The following is a 25915-nucleotide window of genomic DNA, read 5'->3' on the forward strand; positions in this document are numbered from 1 at the left end:
TTTATAATTATTATTTTTGTCATATCTTGCACTGTCTGACATCTCCCTTCACCCACTTTTCTGTTGTCCGTCCCCCAGGGAGGAGGTTACATGTAGATCCTTATAATCGGTTCCCTCTTTCCAACCCACCCTCCCTCCACCCTTCCAGTATCGCCACTCACACCACTGGTTCTCAAGGGATCATTCGCCCTGGATTCCCTGTGTTTCCAGTTCCTATCTGTACCAATATACATCCTCTGGTCTAGCCAGATTTGTAAGGTAGAATTGGGATTATGATAGTGGTGGTTGGGAGTGGGGGGGGGGGAAGGAAGCATTTAGGAACTAGAGGAAAGTTGTATGTTTCATCCTTGCTACATCGCACCCTGACTGGCTCATCGGCTCCCCATGACCCTTCTGTAAGTGGATGTCCAGTGGCCTATAAATGGGCTTGGGGTCTCCACTCTGCACTTCCCCCCTCATTCACAATGGTATGATTCTTTGTTCTGATGATCCCTGATCCTTTCGGCACCTCGTGATCACACTGGCTGGTGTGCTTCTTCCGTTCTTATCCATGGGGTTTTCATTGGCTAATACTCAGAACTAGATGGCCAGACCTTTCTCCCTAGACTGTCTTCACCTGGACTCTTCCCTGAAGTCTATCTACCATGGTCACTCTGCTGTTACTAGAATCCCGCGGCACACCTTGGAGGTAGACCGCCACAGTAGGACAAACATGGCAACAAAGTGAGCGGTGTGAAGTTTTTGGTTTCCCAGTGCATGTAAAAGTTGTGTTTACACTTTACCGTAGTCTGTCAAGTGAAATAGCATCATGAACAAATTTTAAATATTGTGAGAATTATGAAAATGTGATACCACCATGAAGCATGCACATATCTTTGGAAAAATGGCTCCCACAGAATTGCTTCATACACAGTTGCCATAATTCTTCGAAGTGTAAACAGCACAGTGCATGCAAAATGGGATAAAGCTGTGTGCAGTCAAAAGAGACTGGAGGCCCAGGTTTTAACACCGTGGAAGCCCACCAGACACCGCACTGCGCGCGAACGGACGGTGTGCAGCAGCATCATGCATTGCCCTCGGTTCTGGGCCTTTCTAAAAGTGACTGTTCAGGCCCCTGTTCATTGGGTTGATACAGCAGATTGTTAGTTATGTTGTTAGGTGCCACTGAGTTGGTTCAATTAAGAGCCTAATGTACAGCAGAATAGAGCATTGCACAGTCCCGAGCCATCTTCACAATTGCAGCCCTGTTGGAGACTATGCAACTCTGTAATCAGCCTCAGGCAATTGGCCCGAGTTACTACTGTTACCCTTAGAGGTCACAGTGTCAGACTCTCACCTCGACAACACCGGTCCTCAGCAGGAAATGGATACGGAACACTCATGACCTGCCATTATTTTATTGGGGCCCTGGTTGTTTGAATAAAAGTTGCCATTTGTTTTATATCCATGGTATTGATTATTAACCACATGACTAGAGGCCAAAACGTGGGGCACTTAAAAAACATAAATCCAGCCTAACAGATTTACTGAATGAGTCAGGATTATGGTTCTGCGCTTTTCAACCATGGGACCATGGGCAGTGCAAACGGTTGGTGCGCTTGGTTGTTGATGGGGAGGTTGGGATTTGAGTGTGCCTAAGTCGCCTTGGAGCAAAAGCTTGGCATTCCACTTTAGACCAAGCGACTACTGGAAACCCGAGGGAGCACAGCTGGTCTCTGACCACAGGGAGTCGCCATGAGTCCGAACGGACATGAGTGGAACTGGTTGTAGGACCGATAACACTGATCATTGGAAACACTCATACATGTAATGACAAAGAAAATATGGAACATGACAGTAAAGTCTTCTTTTTGAAAGCACAAGGCTTTCCATTGTCCAGTTGTTTCATATCTTGAGATGGTATGTTGCTAGACTAGCTTATAATAAAAATGGACATATTCTTGGCTAGCTGGTTTTTCTCCCTCTTACATGAAATCAGCAGTTATCTAGAATTAATATTGAAACAAGCTCAGCAGAATCTACCATGCAGTATGTGCCTTCTTTGCTAGAGGCCAGTTTAAGCTCAGTCAGTATTCAGAGAATCGCATGTGTCGTGTCTGACTTTAAGGAGCCCTGGCGGCACAGTGGGCTGAGCGCTGGGTCCAGCGTTTAAAGCTGCCAGCCACTCTGAGAAAATGAGGCTTCTGGTTCCGGTGTCCGGAGTGCTGGGCTCACTTCTCCTCGCTCTGTGGGGGCCCAACGGTCAGCATCAACCCCACGACAGTGGGTGTAGTTGGCTTGGTATACTTGGCGTCAGAATATTTGCAATGCTCATTCCTTGTAGAGGACCTTTTTCTTCATTGGTCTTAAGAGTCTTCGACATGTCCTCCTACTATTTCAAAGTACGGAAGTCTCAGTGAAGTATGTAACTTGATTTTTAATCAGCATAAGGAAAATAAGCTTTGGGGAAAAGAGATTAAAAATAGGCAATGTGTAAAATGTTCCCCGTCCACTACCTCACATAAAGCAGGTTCCTAGGTGTGGCTCGAGGCAAAAGTAAGCTGTCACTCTGGGTGAAAAATGATAGTGATCTAAGAAAAGAATTGAAAAACTCCCAACTACATTTTTACAAATAATTTGTATACTTTAATCCTGAAGTATAACATTTAAATTCCACACTAACTTCTTTTTATTTCTTTCAGCAATTTCACCCGAAATAAATTGACAAGTTTGTCTAGGAAACATTTTCGTCATCTTGACTTGGCTGAGCTGTAAGTAATGATTTTGTGTGCCATTTGAGGCAAAACATTCAAAGGAGAGGGTAGCTATTTATTACTCTTTAAATACATGGTGTTGGTGACTTGTTTGTAAATATCAAAATTCTTAACAAAGAATTTGACCTCCTTTTGTAGAAATCATTTGATGGTTTGTTTCATTCTCTCATGATCCAGCCATGAAAAACAAACAATCAAATAAAAACAAACACGAAAAAGGAATCTCAACTTTTGTGTATTGTTTGTGATGAGTTGAAGTGGTTTTAGACAAATGATTTTTCCCCCTAGCAGAGTATGGGGACTTGATGTGAAATGGCTGTGCATGCGTGTCATTCTGCACCTCTTATATCCAGGCCCTAAAGGAAGGCAAGCTCTGCAAGGAGAAGATGACAGCAGGCCAGGCCCTCACACTTACCACAGTCTTCTACACACAGAACAAGATGTTGTCCAGCTCTGGTCATCCTCATGCTCAGCCATTCTCCAGGCTGGGGTGGTCATTGGGTCAATCCGTGTCACAGAAGGTTTTACCCACCCTTTGCTGGCCCTTTAATGCACCAAACAGGGTGTACTCCGTCAGTGATTGGTCCTTCCCAGTAATGTGTCACTTCTAGAGGTTTGGACAAGTCTGTTTGATCCATAGGTTTTCAGTGGCTAGTTTTCAGGAGATGAGCAGATCTTTCTTCACTGTCCTAGGCTGGAAGCTCTGCTGAAATCTGCCCACCAGAGTGGCCCAGTGGCACTTGGATGACTGGGGAAATAGTGTGCATCATCATGTCACCCAGAAGCCGCCTCAGTGCGGGGGTAGATAGTGAGCGCTGGAGGAAATCCAGTCTTTCTCCCTACCCACCTGTGTTGGTGAGATTTTCTTCGAGCTTGGCCACTGTGTTCAGTGTTCATCCTATGTCCCTTTGCTTCTCTGTGTAAAAGGATAGGAAGAAAATTGAAATGCGTCAATGACTTCTGGCCAGCGCTTTCTGGTATGCTGTTACCATTCTCAAAGGGACTCTAAAGCAGAGGGGGTGGATGGTGACGGTGGACTTGGCTTTTGAATTTTAGGCAATGGCTTTGGCTTACGCTGCATGTCATCCTGAATGGAATTAGCTTGTTGCTAGTTGTCATTGATTTGGTTCAGACGTAGAGCAACTGTTTGTACAGCAGAACAAAACAGTAGCGGATCCTACAGCGTCCGCTCAATTGTGGTTAAGCCTACTGTGGCTACTGCATCAACTCATTTCCTTGAAGGTCTTCCTCTTTATTACTGTCCCCCTACTTTGCCAAGCATGATGTCATTTTCCAGGGACTGGTCTCACTTGATAATGTGTCCAACGTATGTGAGACGGCATCTATCCACCCTCACTTACAAGGGACAATCTGACTAGACTGTCTCCAAGACAGATCTGTTTGTGCTTCTGTCGGCCCAATAGGTTCAATATTTTCCACCAACACCCCAGTACAAATGTATCAATTGTTTTGTGGTCTGTATCATTCATTGCCACCTTTCCCATGACTTCAAGGTGATTGCAAATAGCATTGACTTCGGGTGCCTTCTTATGAAAGCCCATCCCCATTCACAAACAGTTGTCCATATTCAAAGAGGCCACTGTGGAGAGGTTGTTAATCGTTGACAGTGGGGGGTAGGGATGGTAACATGGTGAAAGAATTAGCAGTTGGAAGTTATGTGGAACCAACTGAGTTCAGTGTTTGAGCATTGAGTTTTTAACGTCAAAAACGAAAACAAAATAATATGAAAGAAGGAAAAGCTGAGTGATTCCATATGTCAGAGTAGATCTGTGCTCTCTAAGGCTTTCCATGGCTGATTTTTCAGAAGTAGATAGCCAGGTCTTTCTTCTGAGATGCCTCTTGGGTACTCGAACACCCATGTTTTGGGTTGGGAACCAAAGCATCACGTGTTTACAACCCCCAGGGCCGTCTGAAGTTCTCACCAGTGGAGAGGTACGTGGCTTTTCAGTACTGTGCTTCTAGTTGAGTGATCCCTTTGCCTCTTAAGAGTGTCTCTTCCATCAGTTATCACGGTTAAATTGGATTCTAGCTGCTCAGATACTCTTGAAAGTAAGGAGCCTTCTTGAATCAGCAAAGTTAAACTGGTGGCAGGTCTCTTCCACAGTATATTCTAAAGCACCTGAATGAACAAACATGTAAACTCACGACTCCATCCTCCTCATCGAAACCCTATAGGTCAGAGGTTCCCCTTAGGGTTTCCCAGGCTTTGCGTGATGCAGAAGAAGACGGCTCATCTTCCTCCCCAGAGTGACTGGTATGTTGGAACCACCAACCTTGTGGTTAGCGCCCTGTCACTTAACCCCTTGTGCCACCAGGGCTCTTTATTCAGAAGCAGTAAAACCTATTTTGATGGAGGAAACTTACTTCGAGATGATGAAATTGATACCTCTGAAACCGCTCTGCCGTGTTCACATTTTCCCCAATGTAACTCCTAGAAAAGTCTCCAGGGATCCTTGAGATTCTTCGAACCCGACCAGAAAACCACAGGAGTAAATGATGCTGCGAAGCCCAAGTCCTGTCCTCACGGAAATTTTAAGTATTGTGGTTAATGCCAGACAGTCTATGTAACGATTTTAAATGGCCTAATTTAAAGGCTCATTACCATAAATGGAATTCATTTTAAATAGGCCACTGAGTATTATAAATAAGCATTTAAAGATTTTTTTCCCCTTGTGGTTTTTCTTTTCCCCCGACTGCTTCCTCTCTCACCAGCCACAGGGCCACAGGAGTGTAGGCAGCACAGCTGAGGTGGAGCATGCCTTTCTCTGCAGGCCTCTCCAGGGTGGGCTCTGCAGCTCTGGGGAGCGCTCAGTTGCCTATGTTGTCAGAGGCCCTGAGTTTGTTCTGTGTGGAAGGGGTCTCGTAGCTCCCTTATAGGTTCTCACATTAGCATTCATTCCAACTTTTTCTGGACTCTGGTGGTCTGGGGGCTAGATATTGGACTACTGACTGTAAGGACAGCAGTTCAAATCTACCAGCTCCTCTGAGGGAGAAGGTTGAGGCTGCCAGCTTCTATAACGTTTCACCATCTTGGAAACTCTAAAGAGGGCCCCTGCACGTCGGAACCCACGGCTGGCAGTGGGTTTAATGCACAAAGGTGACCGTGTTAGCCTGTTGGTGCTCATGCCTTATCTTTAGATTGAATTCACACCCCCTGTTTTAATGAAATGAGATCATTCTGCCTCCACTGGAGTTTTAGCTTATTAATGATAGATAATGCTTGCATATCTAGCCTGGTTGCACAAAATATTGCTGGAGTTCCTGAAAACTTCTATTTGACAACTTCACTTCAGATCTCAATCATTATGCAGGGCAAAACTTTGGGGGGGGGGTTCTATTATCTTTTAATTCCACCCGTGACCTGTTTGAAGCCCCTCTCATAGTAACCATGACAACTTTGCTCTGGCACCTTATTGTTCCCTGCCGTATTGAGGCACCCATTCTATCCTGGAGTCCCTGGAGGGTGATTCCGAACCTGCTCAGGTGCTGTAGCAGAAAGGCCTAGCGATCGACTTCAGAAAGTCGGCCGCTGAACAGCCTGTGGAGCTCAGTTCTCCTCGGACACACAGGTGGTAATTGACAGAAGTTGGAATTGACTCATCTGAAACTGTGTTCTTAGCCGCTTTTGCATCTCATATTATTCTGTGCAGTCTTACCTGCCTTTATATCCTTTAGTCTGTAACACCTTTACATCGAAGAGAAATTCAGTAAGTATTGTATTAATGAATAGTAAACACTGTCATCTTGTAAAAGTAGGTGTGACTTCTCAAGATTAGCATCTTGAAAGGATCCATAATTTTGCAGTATTCCATAAGCACGAGTATAATTAATGCCGAGAAAGATGCTGATTGAATCTTGTGTTTGATCCTGGTAGGATTCTTGTGGGCAATCCATTTACATGTTCCTGTGACATCATGTGGATCAAGACTCTCCAGGACACTAAGTCCAGCCCTGAAGCTCGGGATTTGTACTGCCTAAATGAAAGCAGCAAGAATATTCCTCTGGCAAACCTGCAGCTCCCCAATTGTGGTAATTTACTTTTCAGTCAATGAGTTCCATTGTTATTAATTATTTTAATTGCCTTGGTGTGGTAGAGAATGTGGGAAGATTACCAACGTCCAGATGTTATGTAGGATGCTGTGATTCTCCAGTGGAAAAGGCCACATTTGTGTACAGTGCAGAGGATTCCACTGGGAACAACTCGGCCAAATATTCTTTTCAAGGAAAATGCTAATTTTCAATGGTTGACTTTGAAGTACACGAAGAAAAAGGACATTATTGGTGTTTGTTTGTTATTCATGTATCCATCCATTATCCATCTACCCACCCACCCATCCTCCCGTGCATAATTTTTTGCTAAGTGCAGTAGTACTTCACTAGCTATATCTGCTTTGGCTTGACAGCCCGGTTATGCAGAGGGAAGACATTGATGGTGATATAATTGTCCAGGCACTGGAATCAAATGCACTTCAATCCAGCACCTTCTTTTAACTACCTTACTGCCTGATGACTGATCTTCCCAATCTTTTCTAGTGCATTTCTCCTCCAGAGTTTGACGAGATGGGCACCTTATCCCAGAATCACAGTTCTATATGAGGATCAGTATGCTTACAGGGGCTGAAAAGCCTACGTGCCCAGGTTTGGTTTTGTTTTCCTACCAATGGCTTCAGTGAGACACTTACACAACACATCCTAGTGTGCACATTATTCCTCCCCTGCAATTTTAATCCGCTCATTCGCCAGTTCATTGGTTCACAACACTTTTGTGTGCTTTTCTAGTCTTGTGACCCGTAACAAAGTAGAAAGCCCCCAAGAACTTGGTTCTTGCCGACAAGGAATCTTCCCACTAACCGTGAGCACTCCATTTTTGTTTTCTGAAAGCTGTACTGTGTGAGGTCATCTTTTATTTAAGAAATATAGCTGCTGCTTACTCTTAGTGAAGCAGCGCATTAAACCTTAGTTAAGTGTTTGATTCTTACCTTGAATGGGCACGATACCTCACCATCCATATTGTTATAAACCATTGTGATGGAGGTAGATGAGACGTGGGTGTGAACTGGTTCTAATTTTTTTAAATAAACATCAGTTTCAAATGAATTTTATTTCTGTATCTTATCAATTATGAGTTGCGATTATGAGGGTAAGTGATTGATCCATGAGGACAGAAAGGTTACACAGGCAAGCATTCGCTATTAATTTACATGTAAATGATGGGGTTTACAGAGTAACATCAAAAATCAGTTGTGCTAATAAACTAGCATTTTTAATGTTCTATAATTTTTATGTTTTAAAGTGGTGTATTCCCTTATTAGTTTTCTTCTTTTCCAAAATATCGAAAGTTCCATGTTGATGTACATTTAACTTATTTTCTAGTACTGGAAAAATGTTTCAACTAGCATCCTTATAGATGCTTTTAGTACAAATCAACAAGTAAAAAAGCATCTTGAGGGTACACAATAGGTAGATGAAATTTTGATTTATATGTTTTGCATATTAAAACTTGACTATGCCATTTTATAGATGCCCTGGTGGTGCAATCAGGTAAGTGTTAGACTGCTAGCTGCAAGGTTGGCTGTTCAAATCCACCAGTAACTCCATGGGAGAAGGTTGAGGCTAATACCCACTCCTGTAAAGATTTATAGCTCTAGAAACTTTATATAGGGTGGTTAGGAGTCAGAATCAACTCAATGGCAACGCGAGATGCCTTTTATAGCGACACAGCATGGTTTATCTTGAAGTTAGCCAACGTGTTATATTTTGTGTCTTTGAAAAATGGTATGTTGGTTTTTAGTTTGTATTTTCCTTAAGCTGTTAAATATTTTCTTGTGTTTATTCTATTTGTGTTTATTCTCCAGTGAGTTTTCTACTTAGGTCTTGTCCATTTTATCCATTTTTATAGTTTTACCTTGATAGTGTGCTTTGTTTTGTTTTCTTCTAATTGTTTGAAAGTTATAGTTCTTTTAGAACCACAGGATGATAAAATATTTACCAAATACATTTAAACAAATATTTGCTTGTTTAAATTTCTAGAGAAAGCCTGTCCATATCTCAGTCATTCCCAACAAAAGCAGAAAGGATTCCTGTACTTCCTTCTTCCGTCTCTCAGATTGGTACTCCCAGGGTTTTACAATGAGCTCATCACTGAGCTTTCTGAGCAGTTATTCGCTCTGTGGCTATACCACTGATTTCTGAGTCCTGATACATTCTTTCCTCTTGGACTTGTTCCCCTAATCATCTTTCTGAGGTATTGAAAACAAGATCTCCAGGTCATTGGTGACAAAAGCTTCTATTTGTTTTCTACTGCTGGAACTGGCTTCCATAGAAAAGTCTCGGCTCAAATTAACTTCCTGCAGCTGCACGGAACTTATCTGACCACATTTTCCTTTTATCCAGTGTTGCTGCAGAGACGCGTGAGGACAGTCTGATGCTTGTTTCTTCCTAGGAAGTCTGCCTTGTTCCCTCTAGAAGCGTATCTATTTCCTTGTTAACTTTCACAGTGAAACTAGGGGTGTGTTTGGTGTTTTGGTTGTTGTTCCTTTAGAAAACGTTTTCTCCTTGTCGTGCGTGCGCTTTTTCAAATGGGGTGGCTGTATCTTCAGTCCTGGACACTTTCAACCCTATTTGTTTTATATGTCCCTTCTCGCCACCCTTGCATTTTTTTCTTTCAGGGATGCTCTTCGATGAGTGCTTGCACTTTTAACTTTCTCGCCGTTCCTCCCAACTTTGATTAATGTTTTCTCTCCCTTTGGCTTTTTGTGCTACATTGTGGAAGAGTTGGTTTACTGGGGATTTGGCTCTTCAGCTATTTGCCCAACCTACTGACGTTTTTCCTACCATGAATCAACTTGTTTAAGTCTTCCTCACTTTCAGCAATCAAGATCACATCATTTGCATATTGCATATTGTTAATAAACCTTCCTCTGATCCTGATGCCAATTTTTTCTTCATACTATCCAGCTTCTCTGATGATTTGCTCAGTCTACTGATTTAATGAGTGTAGTGAAAGCATGCAACCCTTAAGAACACCTTCCCTGATGTTAAGCCTACGGCATTCCCTTGTTCTCTTTTGCACAACTGCCTCTTGATCCATGTACTGTATATGCACAAGGAACAGCATTGAACTCCAACACCAAACTCACTGCCATAGTCCCCTCAAACTCATAGAGGTCCTGTAGGGCAGGGTAGATCTGCCTCTGTGGGTTTCCCAACAGAAAGCTCCATCTTTCTCCCACAGAGGTGACTGGTGGTTTCGAACTGCTGACCTTGGAGATTGTAGCCCAACATGTAACCACCACACCCCAGAGCTCCTACAGTTGTACCTCAGATAGCCAATTTTAAGACTCCCGTCACTGCTCACCAAATAGGATGTCAAACATCTCAAGCTGTAATCTTAATGGGAGCAGATCACTAGGTCTCTTCTCTCACGGGCTGCTGTTGGTGGATTCGAATTGCAGACCTTTGGGTTAGCAGCCAAATGGGAGCTTCATCATTACACCAGCCCAGCTCCTTTTTAGCGCAGTGCCTCTCATGATTTGCAGAAAGTATTTTCTGTCTAGTCACTACAAATACTCTATTAGTAAATACTGAGCAATGAGAGCAAGTACGTGTGAGGTTCCTAAACCTCTGATCACATTGAAAACAAAAATGAAACCTTTTTATTGTGAATTGGGTGAAGGTTTCCAGAGCAGATTAGTTTTTTATTCAACAGTCCACATAGATTTTATTACATGTTGATTGCAATCCCGACATTGTAAATTGCAATATTACTTATCTCCACCTCCCTCCCCCTGGTGTTTCCTATGTCTGTTCTTCCTCCCTAACCCTTCCAAACTCTGTCCTTGGGTATATGCTGCCCTTTTGAACTCAATTGGCTGATATTCTAAGGTGCATATATCTCACTAATGTTATTGTTTCCCACCCAGAGCTGTCTTTGGTTAGCTAAGAATTGAGCCACAGGAGTGAATTCATTTCTAAAATGTCACCATATTTTGCCAATCAATCCAAATTTTTAAAAAATCTGTACTTCTACCTAAAGACCCTTATTAATATTGATTCATTAACACTGAAGTCATAGCCAACAGCTGATGCCTGAGTAAAATTTATCTAACATGCATCTTCTCTGTAAGATACAGCTAACCTTGTTGTATTTAGAAAACCAGACAGCACTTTGGCTCTATGCTTAAGGGCCATTTTAAACACTGAAATCACCAACTAAAAGAAAAATAAAAACAAAAACCCCAAACCAAATGTGCTACTAAATATATTGTGAAAAGAACACTAATTTGCAGAAAACAAGATATCAAAGCATTGCCTATTCAACCCTAACTGGGAAGGTGCATGTCAGAAAGCTCAAATTTTTGCCGCTGTCTGCCTGTTTTTTATAAATGATCACAAAAGAATATGGATATTGACTTGGAGGTTGCAAATTAATTTTAGTGAGTAGTTGAATTCACAAATATGGAATCCATGAGTAATGAGGACCAACTAGATTTCATCATATAGGTATTATACATTACATGGGCAAATATTTCCTTAATGTTTACTGTACTCCTCAAGTTACTGTACCAGGGAAAGTCACAAGAGTTCTGTATCAAAGTCATAGAAACCTTTACTAAACAAAACTGTCCAAATGGCATGCTATTTACCTTCCACATGTCCTCCATTTAGCTCAATGCACTAAGGAAGGTGGTGCTCTGGTGGCGTTGTTGAGGGAGCATTGAATGGCTAACTTCGAGACTGGCGGTTCACACTGCCAGCTAGGGGATCAGGGAAGGAGGATGGCGTTTCACTGCTATGAAGATCCACAGGTGCCGAGAGCCCGTGCAGGGCTACCGTGAGTTGCAATGGGTTCCATGACAATGGCTTTTCAGCTGACTTCAGGTTAAAACGACAACCTCGGTGTCCTTGAACTCAAACCATGTTCTCTACATTTCAGGAACAACAAAAAGCATCGGAAGGCTCAGGAGTAAGACTATAGGGTGGGGAGAGTCAGGTTTCCCAATGGAATGCTCATACAACCTTCAAGAAGTGAGCAAGTGAGTTGTTAAGGAAAATTTTATCGATGTAATTTTCCTAGCCTCTTTTTCACAAATGTAGTTTTCCATTTCCTTGAAACTTCACAGTAAGTCCATTTGATGGCTCTGGGCCCTCAGAGAGAATCTTCCAAGCTCGCCCTTTAAAACCCCAAGAAGCAGTCACCATAATTTCTTGAGCTGGCTTCTCTGCCTTGAATTGAACTGGCCCAACAGCCCCCCTCAAAAGCCACTGTTTGGATTGTACCTGTTTAGAAGGCACCCTAGTAAGACTAAGCCAAGTGTATTACACAGAGAACTCATCTCCAGCCATTCACTGATTGAAGAATCATGTTTAAACATAGCTTGTTTGGGATATACCCATGCATACATGAGCTAGAACCCTAGTGGCAGTAAGGTTTGACTTACACTCGAAAAAGCAGTTGATTAATATTTGTTGAATCGATCAGTTAATGAACACATCAACCATATTATATTAATGATCATATTGAACCAGGTTTTTAATGTAGTGATACAAATAGTTCAGCCAACTAAAAACAAATATGTTTCGTAGCCTATCTAAATCGTTCCATATTTCAGCCTTTTGCAATTTCCTTTGCGATTTCTGTCATCACATTTTGTGAGAATCTTGTTTCTCCTTTTACCTTCTGTGATCAAGCAACTGTGGCAGGAGAGGCTGGGACGTTTAACTACGCTTCCTGATATTTTTCTACCGTTCGCTCCTGCTGTGAATTACTGTAAATGTATTCATGCTGTGCAACATGTTGTGGTCTATTTTCCACCAGGCCCCTTTAAACCTTCAAAAAAACCTTAATTGCAAAACATATTGTTATAAAATGCCCTCATTAATTGGACTAAGGGGGTGCCACGAAGGCTGGAAGCGAGCCGCCCACGTGAAAATCAAGAAAGGTTGCTTCGCCAGGTTGTGCTGATTTGTCGTTCCATGTGAAAAAGTCCCCGCTGCTACTTTTAGTGTTTTCAATGAAAATGTTTGCCCAATTAAAAAAATTATACTCAAATACTAGACACTTAATTGACCTTCAGTAGTTAATCTTGCAGTGTAAGCCTTGTCATTTCCCTTGGCTGAATGGGATTATTTAACAACAGTATACTTTACAGTTTACTTTATTCATGCTTTAGCTCAAAACTCACTGCCATGGAGTCATTTCTTACTCATAGTGACCCTATACGTCAGAGGAGAACTGTCCCTTGCATTCCCAAGACAGCCTGTGCATCTTTTTGAGAGCAGAAAGTCTTGTCTTTCTCCTTCAGAGCAGCTGCTGACAGTGCAGTGGGTAGTCCAACACAAAATCCATGCTGTATTCACGCTGTGCACTCCCTCCCACACTCTCTGCCGTTGAGTCTACTCTAATTCACAACGACCTAGTTCGGCAGTGCAGAAGGAACCCTTTCAATTGCTGAGCCTGGGTATCTTTCCAAAGCGGCCTCTTTCTTCCTTAGAGTGACTGGTGGTTTGACAGCTGGCCTCGAGGCCAGCAACCCAATGCACAATGCACAATGCCACCAGTGCGCCCTGTTCACTGTGTGAGGCCGCTTTAACTCTCATCCAGAGAAGAGCTTCACAGGAAATGTTCATCGTGGATGGGATGGACTTGGCATGCAGGTGTAAGAAAGGCAGTATTCCCTGGGACCATATTGAACCCTTCACTTTCCGAGTGGCTGGTTTCTACAGAGAATGATAGTCCCTCGAGGAATGTAAGGTGGTGATTCGACTGGTGGTAGAAGCACTGTGTGGTTACTGTGTAAAACGCTCAGAATGGTCCCACAGACTGCAGTCAGACCTGTCTTTGTTTGCTTCAGTGTGAATCCCCCCCCCCACCCTTGAGCTTCTGCCATAGATATAGTACTACGATGCATCAACAAGGGCTGTTCAGGGTGTGTCAGCTACCAGGTACATGGGAGGGTGTCATGAGTTCCTTGAGTTAAATTGCTTCCAATGACGTATTTTTCAGATTAGCTGGTGGTCTTGCACGTATCTGCTTAGCATATTCATGTGTACTTCTTCTTTTGTCTGCCCCTTTTGAGCCACAGAAAAAGACAGAGAACAACTCACAGCAGATTAGCCTCTCAGCTGCATCACCACTTTTAATTTTCCTGAAAATTATATATAAAATCTGCTGTAATTTGCTGCGTTGCTTTCATTTTATTACAGATCAGGTTTTATCTACTAAAATAAATCAAAACACAGTTTGCTTTTCTTTATCATTACAGAATGCCCCATGGAGAGCCTTTTTTTCTCCCCTGATTTGTCAGCCACTATTTAGGATTTTATGTTTAGAAGTTATATAGCTGTTCTATTTGGCATGACAAAGCTCATATGAGCTGAGAAGCACAATTTCCAATTTGAGCTTGAAAAGATATTTTGCTAATTTTCTGCAAGTGTGGTAAAGCAACCACTTGTAAATAGGTCAGGCTCCCTCTGGCTTTATTCCTGGTGGTGGAATGTATCTCTCCAGGAGACAAAGACATGGGGTGATATGCCAAGAAGACAGAATAATAGAGAGGGAGGTTATGGGCTTTTAATATTCTGCTGAGAGAGAATTAATAGCTAGGTCAAGTATTTATTTGTTCTAAGCCCTTTATGTGTGCACATGTAGAAGTGAGAGGAGAGGACATGGGGAGCAGACTAAGTCATAATTTACTGGAATGGTTTTACACACAGGAGAAGATGACCCAGCATGAAGTGAAGAAACAAAGAAACACCAAACTCCTTGCTGGTGAGCTGATTTGGACATACAGCCACCCTATGTGTTAGGGAGTAGAACTGCTCCATAGGATTTCCTTAGCTGTAATCTCTATGAAGCACTTCCAAGGCCTTTCTTCCAAGGTGCTGCTGGATGGGTTTGAACCACTACATTTTAAGTGAGTAGTTGAGTGCAGATTTTATGACACAGGCAGCCTAATGTGAAGTGAACAGAGGGAAAAATTAGTGAGGCAAAAAAAAAGAACATAACTAAGATTTACTGATGAATATAAAAAAATAAAACTCCAACATGGTCCATTTAATGTATCATGAAGCTGAGTAAATAATACAAAATAATTAAAGGTTATTTTCCCATCGCCTAATAGAAATCTAGGATTGGCATACTTTGCATCAGTCTTTGGTCTATGAAGATAAATTAAAGGATATAGCTATAAGCATGTGAGGTAGTTATTTTATTGGGCCAACCTGGCCGATAAACACATGTAGGGTTAATTGAAGGTCGGAAGGATAAATGGCTCAGTAAGCCTCCCCTTTCTACTTCTCGGGTCTCTTGCTTTGTGATGGTCAGACTAGGGTGCAGCTGCCTTAGCTGTTCCCTGCTTCAGCTTGCAAGGGTGACTTCCTGCAAGACATCCGCAAGGGGAAGCCACATGGACCTACCCAGATGCAGCCCTAGGTGCTGTAGCAGCCGTGTGGAGACCCCTGCCAGTGCTGAGATGCTTACGCATTCACTGATTCGGCTTTCCTCCTGCAGTCAGCATTATAGTGTGTTTTGTGAGATGGAGGAAGACTTTGTGGATTGGTGTCGGACATATGGGTTAATTTTGGACTTGTGGACTTGGGCAGCACTGGGTTGGGATGTTTTCTTGATGTGCACTTACCCTTTATATAAAACTCTCTCTTATACATGAGTTACTGTGGATTTTTTTCTCCAAAGTACCTAGACTAACACAGCATGCATATATGTAAATAATTAATTTGTAATGAATGGGATAGAGGCCAATGTGCATATATGTATATGTTAAGTATTAAGATAGCAGACAGACTTTGGGCCTCTACTCATGGCCTCCCTTCACACAAGAACATTTTGTTCTAATAATGTGACACTCTTTGATACTCACCTTCCCGACACTGTCCCTGAAGGCAAAATGGGTGCATAAACAAATGTGGTGAAGAGAGCAGATAATGCCCGGCTATCAAAAGCTATCATGGCTGGTGCATTAAAGGCTTGAAGTTAAAGGAGCAGGGAAGCAAGCCCTGCTAAGTCCACATGGAATAAGCACACGAACCTGTGTGATTATGGGGTGTCCACAGGATCAGGTATCAAATGATCCAAAACAAGCAAACAAGTATATCCATGGGAATGAGCAGGGGTTGGAGTGGAGAACCAAAGACCATTTGTAGACAATTGGACATCCCTTCAAAGAAGTGTTATAAAGAAGGGATGATTCAACTACGGTGCAGTATAGCAGGGATGAAACACACATCATTCCTCTAGTTACTCAATGCTTCCTCTCCGCCCCCTTCCCTGCTACCATGACCTAGTTCTACCTTAGAAATCTGGCTAGACCAGAGAATATACATTGGTACAGATAAGATCTCTCAACACATGAAATTAAGGACAGGTAAACCCCATAGGAACAATAGTGGAAGTAGTGATATCATTGGGGTAGGGGGCAATTGGGGAGGGGGAAAGGGAAGAAAGGAGGAACCCATCACAAGGTTGGAGATATAGACCCCCTTCAAGGGAATGAATAACAGACATGTGGGTGAAGGGAGTCAATGGACAGTGGAAGATATGAAATAATAACAATATATAATTGGTGGGGGAGAGGGGGGTAAGAAGGAGCTATACCAAGGGCTTAAGTAGAAAATGTTTTGGAAATGATGATGGCAACATATGTACAAGTATGGTTGATACAGTCGATGTATGGAATGTTATAAGAGCTATAAGAACCCCCAATAAAATGATAAAAAGTATTGCTACAAAATCATAGGAAAGCATTTTGTGGCAGTTCTATTTAGCCATTAAATGAAAATAACAACATTTGAAGTTATTGTTTCAGAACACGTCCTCATCCAGGCATGCAAGTCTCTGAGGAAGAATTTCCAGCTCTTCCCTAATGAGCCCTGGAGGCACAGTGGGTTAGGAGTGAAGGTGCTAAGTGCAAGATCAGCAGAATGAAACCACCAGGCAGGTGCTCCTTGGAGAAAAGATGAGGCTCTCTGCTCCTGCCCATAGAGATTTCCAGCCTCAGAAACCCAAAAGGGCAATCCTACTCTGCATATGAGTCCGAATGGACTCGATGACAATGAGTTAAGCTTTCCCTGAAACATTCTGGGCTCTTTAATTTACAGCATATCAAACATCAATTCTGGCATCCTCGAGGGACTCAAATTGTGTTCCTTTGAAATCTTTGGGTGTTGAAAAGAAAAGGACATCTTAACAAACAATCCTTAAACTAACTACAAGCTTTTCTTTCTTGTGTTTTGTTCTTTGTCAGTGGTTTGTTGTATATTGTTGCTTGGTTTTGCTCTGTCTTGTTTTTGTGCATGTTATTATCTCGGCAGGTCTGTCTAAATAAGATAGGCTGGATGAACAAGTTGGAGGACAAGCAATGGGGCTGACAGTTCCAGGGGGGAAATGGGATAGGGGGAGGTGGGGGGTAAGGAAGTGGCGTTAACAAACCCAGGGACAAGTGAACAAAAAGTGATCCAAGTTGGTGGTGAGGAGGGTGTGGCAGGCCTGGTAGGGCATGATCAAGGGTAGTGTAACAAAGTATTGCTGAAACCCAGGTGGGGACGGAGCATGATAGTGGGACAGGAGGAAAGTTAAGGGAAATAGAGGAAAGAGTTGGGAGGCAAAGGGTATTTATAGAGGTCTAGACAAAGACATGTACATATGCAAATATATATATGAGGATGGGGAAATAGATCTATGTGTCTATATTTATAGGTTTAGTATTAAGGTGGCAGAAGGACATTGGGCCTCTACTCAAGTATTCCCTCAATGCAAGAATACTTTCTTCTATTAAATTGGCATTCTATGATGCTCACCCTCCCAACACAGCTGCTGAAGACAAAGCGGGTGAATAAGCAAATGTGGTGAAAAAAGCTGATGGTGCCCGGCTATCAAAAGATATCGCGTCTGGGGTCTTAAAGGCTTGAAGATAAACAAATGGCCATCTAGCTCAGAAGCAACGAAGCCCACATGGAAGAACACAGCAGCCTGTGTGATCACATGGTTCAGAAGGGGTCAGTTATCAGGCATCAAAGTACAAAAAAATCCTATCTTTGAGTGCACATCTCCATGATACGATCGCTGAGGACAAACAGGTGCATAAGAAAATGCAGCAAAGAAAGTTGATGGTGCCCGGCTATCAAAAGAGATGGCATCTGGGGTCTTAAAGACTTGGAGGTAAACAAGCCATCTAGCTCAGAAGCAACAAAGCCCACATGGAAGAAGCACACCAGCCTGTGCGATCACGAGGTGTCGAAGGGATCAGGTATAAGGCATCATCAGAACAAAAAATCTTACCATAGTGAATGAAGGGGGAAGTGCAGAGTGGAGACCCAAAGCCCATTTATCGACCACTGGAGATCCCCTTGCAGAGGGGTCTAGGGGAGGAGATGAGTCAGTCAAGGTGTGATGCAGTACTGATGAAGAATACAGCTTTCCTCTAGTTCCTAAATGCTTCCTCCCCTCCTTCCCCCTCCCCCCACTATCATGATCCGAATTCTACCTTGCAAGTCTAGATAGGGCAGAGGAGGGTACACTGGTGCAGATAGGAGCTGGAGGCACAGGGAATCCAGGGTGGATGATACCTTCAGGACCAGGGGTGTGAGGGGCGATACTGGAAGCATAGAGGGAGAGAGGGTTGGAAAGAGGGAACTGATTACAAGGATCTATATGTGACCTCCTCCCTGCGGGACAAACCACAGAAAAGGGGGTGAAGGGAGATGTTGGGCAGGGTAAGATATGACAAAATAATAATGTATAAATTATCAAGGGCTCATGAGGGAGGGGAGGGGGGGGGAAGAGGACCTGATGCAAAGGGCTTAAGTGGAGAGCAAATGCTTTGAAATGATGAGGGCAATTAATGTATAGCTGTGCCTTACACAATTGGTATATGTATGGATTGTGATAAGAGTTGTATGAGCCCCTAATAAAACATTTTTTTTAAAAAAGCAAAGAAAAAGACATCTGAAGGGGCTAAAATCCGGGCTGTGGGGTGGATAGGGTAAGTTTTCTCAATGGCATTCTCATAGATCAATCTTTGCTACCCTTGAAAAATGAGCAGATATATTGTCTTGGTGGAGAAAACAATTCTTCAGTCATAATTTCCTAGTGTGTTTCTCACAATGCAGTTTTACGTTGACTGGAAACTTCTTCCAAATAAGCTCCTGTGATTGTCTTGTGTCCTTCACTTGTGTCATTTGGTATCTCCAAAGTTAGTAGCTACACATCCAGAGTTGACCTCTCTACTTTGAATTTAATGGCCCTTGGAAGCCATGGTTTGGGTTGGACCTTTGTTTTAAAAGGCACCCTAAGGCTACTGAGATCAATATATTACTGAAAGAACTTGTTGGTAGCCATTCCTTGATCAGAGAGATATATTTAAATGTGTTTTGATTGGACTTAACTTGCGCATATATAAACCGGAACCTTAGTAACAATACTATACCAACTCTTGAGATGTGTGCTCTAATGGAGGAGACTAGATGTCTCCCACAAAGAAGATGTCTTATAAAGATATTGGCTAAGACTGGGTGCAAAGATGTGGATTGGGGCCAGCTCCCATTACTAGCGATATATTTGTCATACTTGATAAACTTTAATTTCTTCATCTGGGGCTAGGAATACTAGTGGCACTTTCTGGATTATTAGGATAGCTAAGAAGATAATATATGGAAATCCTTTAAGATTAAGGGCTAATGCATATCAAGCATTCAATTAATATTAGTGATTAACATTATGCTCTTATCAATATGATATCTAGATTTAAATGTATTTCATATCTGAATTAAAACATGTGTATCTTGAATTTCGACAAACTAGTTCAAATGAAAATAACAAAGACATAATGAGCCATCAGAACTTAAAGAAGTGGTTGTATATTCAAATACTCTTGGGAAATCAGATCCACTGGGTTCCTTCACTTCAGGACTTCTCAGAACTTTCAGTGTATTGATGCCCCTTGTAGGAGTCTTGGTGGCTTAGTGCATTAGCAGTTTGCTATCTGAAAAGTCAGCAGTTCAAGCCCATCAGCTCCTTCTTGAGAGAAACATAAGACTGTCTGCCCCTTTAAAGATATACAGCTTCAGAAACTCACTGGGACAGTCTACTCTGCTCTATAGGGTCCCTGGGAATCAGAATCAATTTGGTACCAATGAGTTACTGTGCATTTTGACTACCCCAAATTGACAGCATTCATGATGGATTTTGATCAAAAAAAGGTCTTGGATCCTTCTGTTGTTGTTTTGAAGTATATCAAGGAATTGGAGTGCCACAGAATATACTTTGTGGGGAACATTAGCAATTGGTCACTGCCTAGGTCCCTTTCAGGTTTCCGAATAACTACTGTGGAAACAAGAGCTTAGTGAACAATTATCCAAGACTTGTTGACTGAACCATTGGTATTGAAAATGTGGTCTGTAGAACAGGAGCATCCTCGTCACCTGGGAATATATGAGAGGGCAACCTTTCGGGCCCCACACCAAACTAAACCTACTGCCACTCAGCCACTTCCAACTCAGAATGACCTTATAGGTGAGTACAGCTTCACAGGGTTTTCTGAGGCTGTGAGTGTTTTCAAACATAGACTGCCATGCCTTTCCCCTGCTGGGCAAGTAGTGGGTTTGAACTGAAGTCCAATGTTTAACCCATTGCACCACTAGAACTCCTTAAGACCTCCCCCAGACCTATTGAAGAAGAAATGTCATTTGTACCAAGGTCTCCTGGTGGTCTGTGTGCACCAGAACTTCAGCTTTTTCACTGGCTGATTGGTAGCTTTCTGCTGAGGTCTAGGACATAGTATACCTCTCCTGAACAAATTCAGAGTAAGCATTGCTGACAAAGAGGTATGCGTCTGTCTGGGAAGTTGATCATCTCCTACCTCCACTGAGTGCAAAGGAAGACAGCTATGGTCCTTAGAAGAGGATCCCATTACAGCAGGGCTTTGAATCTTTTAGAAACATTGCTGGGGCAGTTTCTCTGTACTTGTGCCGATCTGAAATCTTATTAAGACAGGAAATAGTGCCTGGCAAATGGTTTATCCTGCCTTGGCTATTCACGTCTCCCAATTCATTTTTATTGTGTTAATTAAACCTCGAATGATATTTCAAGTACAGCTTGTTTATCCCATTACTGAATCTTTGGCCAGCATATTAATGGTGTAGAATTAATGTGAGTCAGATGCTTACTCATTTGTGGAAGGCTTTACATTGGAAAGTTCTAGACTTGGCCCATTTTCCACAGATTCCCTTGGAAACAGCTATGACAGGGTGATACACTACCACTATAAATAAAGGCAGCTCACTCTTCCCTCACAAACAGGCATATAATTATAGCTTAAATGGACTAATTCTTAGAACAGGGTTCTGTGATGGTATTTATGGTCTTTGCTAAAATGGGTAAGGGCAACCTGTGGAAGCAGGGTAGTGGTGAAGACCCTGCATGGCTGCATGTACCGGGGTATCCAGCAAGATGAGCAGCCTTCTCCAAAACGCATCTTCGTCATTAATTAGATGAAAACAAAAGCACGCAACTTCAAGATTGACGGCAAGGGGTGAATCAAGCAGTAATTTAAAGCAGTATACAAGAATATGTGGTCTCATCAATGCCTAGGAAATGGTAATATTGCTGATATTCTTACCTGCTGTTGAGTTGATTCTAACACATTACATTCTGGCTTTGGATACATTAGAACAAAACGTTTTCTGTGCCTGAACCATCCTCATGATCACTCGGGTGTGTGAATGAGTCCATCACTGAGGCTGTGGTGGCAAGCTATCTCCCCGAGGGAGGTGTCTCCCTGAGCACACCCCTGCTGGTCCTCAACTTCAGCAAACACAATGATAGGATTGAATTGTGTCCCCTCAAAGTATGTGACTGAGTTATGATTTTCAGAGGTTTGAAATGATGTAATTTGGCCTTTATGTAATGATCCTCCATGGTAAGGGGATTTCCCCTGGAGTGTGGTCTCAGAGTTCAGCTCACTGTCATCAACTGACATAACAACCCCATAGGACAGAGATGCCACTTCCAAGGCTGTAAATCTCTATAGGAGCAGAAAGCTGCATATTTCTCCTCAGAGCAGCTGGTGGGTTTGAACTGATGACCTTGTTAGCATAGTGTTACATAACACACTATGCTACCAGCACTTTACAGTCTGTGGCCTACCCCACTGACTATCTTACAAGAGGAAAGAAGAGAGAATGAGCAGGAAAGAGGAGCTGGGGAATGGAGCATGCCATTGGGGCCCAAATTCCTGCCCTGGAAACCCGTCAGCTCCAGGATAAGCTTGATGCCGAGACACGCAGAGCTCTTTAAGAGAACCTGGGCCTTCCAGAGAGTGAATGGAGAAAAGGACTTTCCTCCTAAGCTGTGAGCCCACAGGAAGAGAAGCCGAGAGCTGATGCCATGAGTTCGGATGTCTAACGTTCTGAATGGCCAACGAATCCGTTTCTGTTCATTAAGACTGCCGATTTATGATCTTTATCTTTTGGAAACACTAGATAACTGAGGTTATTTAAAAGAAATGAATGGGGAGGAAGGGGAAAATAAATAAGATGTAAGTCCATAGATGGAGCATTCATGTACACAAAATTGGATGAGTAAGTGTAGAATAGTAGAAGCAAATCAGAGGACTAGAGTTTTGTACAACAGTGTTTGTTTACCCTGTAGAATTTGAGGGCGCCTAGATACTGCTCTGAACTGCTCTCAAAGGATTTACATTACAAAGTCCTAGTTGGAGTGAGAGAACCCTTGGAACAAAACTACAAATCATAGCAAACATCAGGTTTATTGGTCAGATGGACTAGTGGAACCCCAAGACTATGGCCTTTGTTCACCCTTCGGACTGAGAGGTGACTTCACCTCTGTGGCTCAACTCTCAGCCAAGAAAACGGAGAAGTCCATGAGGGAGCAATGGCACTAGGAGAAGAGACATTCCTCCGAACCATCAGCCCTTGGAGACACGGGGGCAGCATTTGTCCAGGGAGAAAGTTCAGAGGGCAGGAAGGGTTAAGAGAGGAGGAGTGGAAACAGGAAACTCTGGGAAGAAGTGGGATCTGGGGATTGCAATCAATGACTAGAAAGAAAACGTATCTGCATTGTTGAATAGGAAATGGACTTACCCTCTAAAGTTCCACCCAATTCACAATAAATAAAACTATTCTCTTTTTAAATAAAGGACTATTCTGCAATAACATTTTAAATCATTGTGTGAAATTTGTTTTCAGGTTTTATTACCAAACATTTTTTGTGATGTCACATTATATCTGTTAAGCTTATCAACCTGAAGCTTTTTCAGTTCAGCATAAATCAGTCTCAGAAAGTAAATAATGATTGATTTTAATACACAGAAAACTCCATTTCCCAAAAAAATTGAACTGCATTTAACAATTTGTATATGTTTCCGTTTATTTTTCTCTATCCACAGACTTGCCATCAGCAAATTTGGCTGCACCTAACCTTACTGTGGAGGAAGGAAAGTCTATAACCTTATCTTGCAGCGTGGCTGGTGATCCAGCTCCAAATATGTACTGGGATGTTGGTAATCTGGTTTCCAAACATCTGGTAAGGCTTGTGTCTGCTGCAGTGTTAACAAGGAGACTATGAGAGGGTATCTGAATTTGAAGTGATGAACATTTAATATTTTAGAGAAATTGAGGATGTTTTTTATTTACATTTGCTTTCGATTTACCTTTATAAACAAAGATAGATGCAGGTTGGCATTTGAGCTTGGAGAGTCTCTATATTCCTAGTGATTTCTTTGGGACCTCATTAGTCAGGTGAGTGGCTCTCCTGGGGGTCTTTACCCTTGAGAGTAGGTGGGTAGGAACTCAAGGATTACATGCATTTCAGGCATTAAACAAAGCAATAAAAACTTAAGAGAACTAGAGTAACTTCTTATTTATCCCTTTCTGGTAACACTATAGGCTAGCATTGGGCGGGTCTTCCCAAGGCTGGCAGTTCAAATCCATTAGCCATGCTTTGAGAACAAGATGAAACTCTCTGTTCCCATAAAGCTTGAAGATTTACAGTCTCAGCGACATAGGGTCACCAGGAGGTGGGATCAACTCAGTGTCAGTGTTGCATATATATATATAAATAATTAGAAAATAACTATATTTTCCTCTATCTGGGAGAAGAAACCCCAAATCTTGTCACTTTGAAATCAATCCTAATCTACAGTATTTTTGTCTGTTAATTCATTTGCAGAATGAAACCAACCACACACAGGGCTCCTTAAGGATAACTAACATTTCATCTGATGACAGTGGGAAGCAAATATCTTGTGTAGCAGAAAACATTGTAGGAGAAGATCAAGATTCTGTCAACCTCACTGTGCATTGTACGTAATCTAACGTGTGTGTTTAATAGCAAATAGTGGTGCACAAACCCCCATTTTTTGTTGGGCACCCTGGGTGCTGCTTATCTTTGTTTTCAACATGTCTTCAGTGGGAGATGCACACTTAATTAAGGAATACTGTCTTAACTTAGCCTTTCTTGCTCAAATACTTTTTCTTTTAAGTTCCTCTTTCAACCTGAGACTTGTCCTTTGTCTTTTTCTGAAAGAATACACTTTGACTCTTTATTCTCATTGAATTAATGTATTTTAATTTAAATTCAAATCAACCAACTTCTATATATATTGTTTTTGCAATATGATGCTTTAAAGTTGTGAAACCTAAAGTATTTGTTGGTTATTCACAGGCATTTAATTATACTATTGATGCACTAAAACCTCATTAGTTTGACATCAGCTTTTTGTGGGAAGGTAGAAGTTGTGCTTAAATTGGCAAATATTATTTTCTATCTCCGGCATAATAAATAAATAAAGCACTAAATAAATAAATATTTAATAATAACAATAAAAAATTTATCACCTAGCTTCTAACTTTGCGTTTTTAAAACAGCAGTACACCAAAACCCTATCACCCTTTTAGCATGTGGTAGATGCCCTGGTTACCTGGTATTGTTATAACAGAAGAACTGTAAATGGGCAGTTTTAACAATCAGAAATTTATTTTCTTACAGTTTTGGAGGCTAGTATTTTGAAGTCTTTTTATCTCTCTCAATTTTAGAGGAAGGTTCTTGTCTCTTTCACTTCTGCATTCCGGAGGTCTCACTATGTCTTAGCATCTCTCTATCTTACCCCATCTCTCCTCTGATTGCATATTTAATCTTTGATGTCTCCAAAGAGACTGATTAATAACAAAACCTTTACACAATGAGATTTTAACTTCAGGCATAGAAATAATCATTTTAACACATATTTCTGGGGAACATAGTTCAGTCTTTGCCTCCTACCCCAAATTCATATCCTTGCCACATGATTAAAACATTCACCCTTGCACATCATCTCAAAAGTAAATCAACTGTAAGTCCCAAATCTGATCTTCTGAACCATTTAAGTCAAATAGGGTTTGATTTTAGGCATACTCCAAACTAGAGCAAAATTCCTCTCCATCTGGGAATGGTGAAATCTAGCATACATACAGGTTTTCTGTTTCCAAAGTACAGTGGTGGAACCTGTTCCCATGACCAATGGGAGAAAATATAGGGAAAGAGGGATCATAGTACCCAGCAAATCCATATCCTTGCCGAACAATTAAGTCATTTTAGCTTTCAAGACTTGAGAAATAACTCTCTTATCACCCTCTTCTCAGGTTCTAGGTATTGCTAATTATTTCCTCCAGTTTTGTGATAAAGACCCTTCAGTTTTGTGATAAAGACCCTTCAGCTCTGGGTATCAACTCCACCTTCTTGGTCAACTGGGCTAACAGCTCGGCTCCTTCAGCTTTAAGTAACCCCATTCTCCTCATCCATCTGATTGGTGATCCAGGCCCTGTTGGCTCCAGCTGGCCCCATCCTCTGCCTTCCTTTCCCTATGTGGGTTATAGCAAGCTCACCCCCTCAGTATACCTTGTCTCTTCCACATACCTTGCCAAGGACAGCCCCATGCTCTAGCCTCCTACTCCAGAAGTTAGCTAAGATCTAGTTTTTTGAAATCTGGGAGACTGGTCCCATCCTTTGAGATCCAGTTTCCACCCTTTGAGACTGAGAAGGCCTCACTGTACCTCCATGGCAGTTATGTGTTAGACGTTGAGCCACAGGTCGGCAGTTCAAAGCCATCAGCAGCAATGCAGGAGAAAGA

General features: G+C 42.1%; 1 protein-coding gene across 2 annotated transcripts in view; it reads left to right on the top strand.

The window, feature by feature from the left end:
* NTRK2 (neurotrophic receptor tyrosine kinase 2) overlaps positions 1-25915 on the top strand; it is a 494743-nt gene that overhangs the window by 52589 nt on the left and 416239 nt on the right. For both annotated transcript variants that reach the window (XM_075549850.1, XM_075549851.1), the window contains exons 5-8: positions 2682-2750; positions 6649-6803; positions 23195-23331; positions 23977-24109. In XM_075549850.1, coding sequence (XP_075405965.1) covers positions 2682-2750; positions 6649-6803; positions 23195-23331; positions 23977-24109 — 494 coding nt within the window. The remainder of the gene's footprint in view (positions 1-2681; positions 2751-6648; positions 6804-23194; positions 23332-23976; positions 24110-25915) is intronic.

This window comes from Tenrec ecaudatus, chromosome 5 (genome assembly GCF_050624435.1).
Source record: "Tenrec ecaudatus isolate mTenEca1 chromosome 5, mTenEca1.hap1, whole genome shotgun sequence".
Classification (NCBI taxonomy): Eukaryota; Metazoa; Chordata; class Mammalia; order Afrosoricida; family Tenrecidae; genus Tenrec; species Tenrec ecaudatus.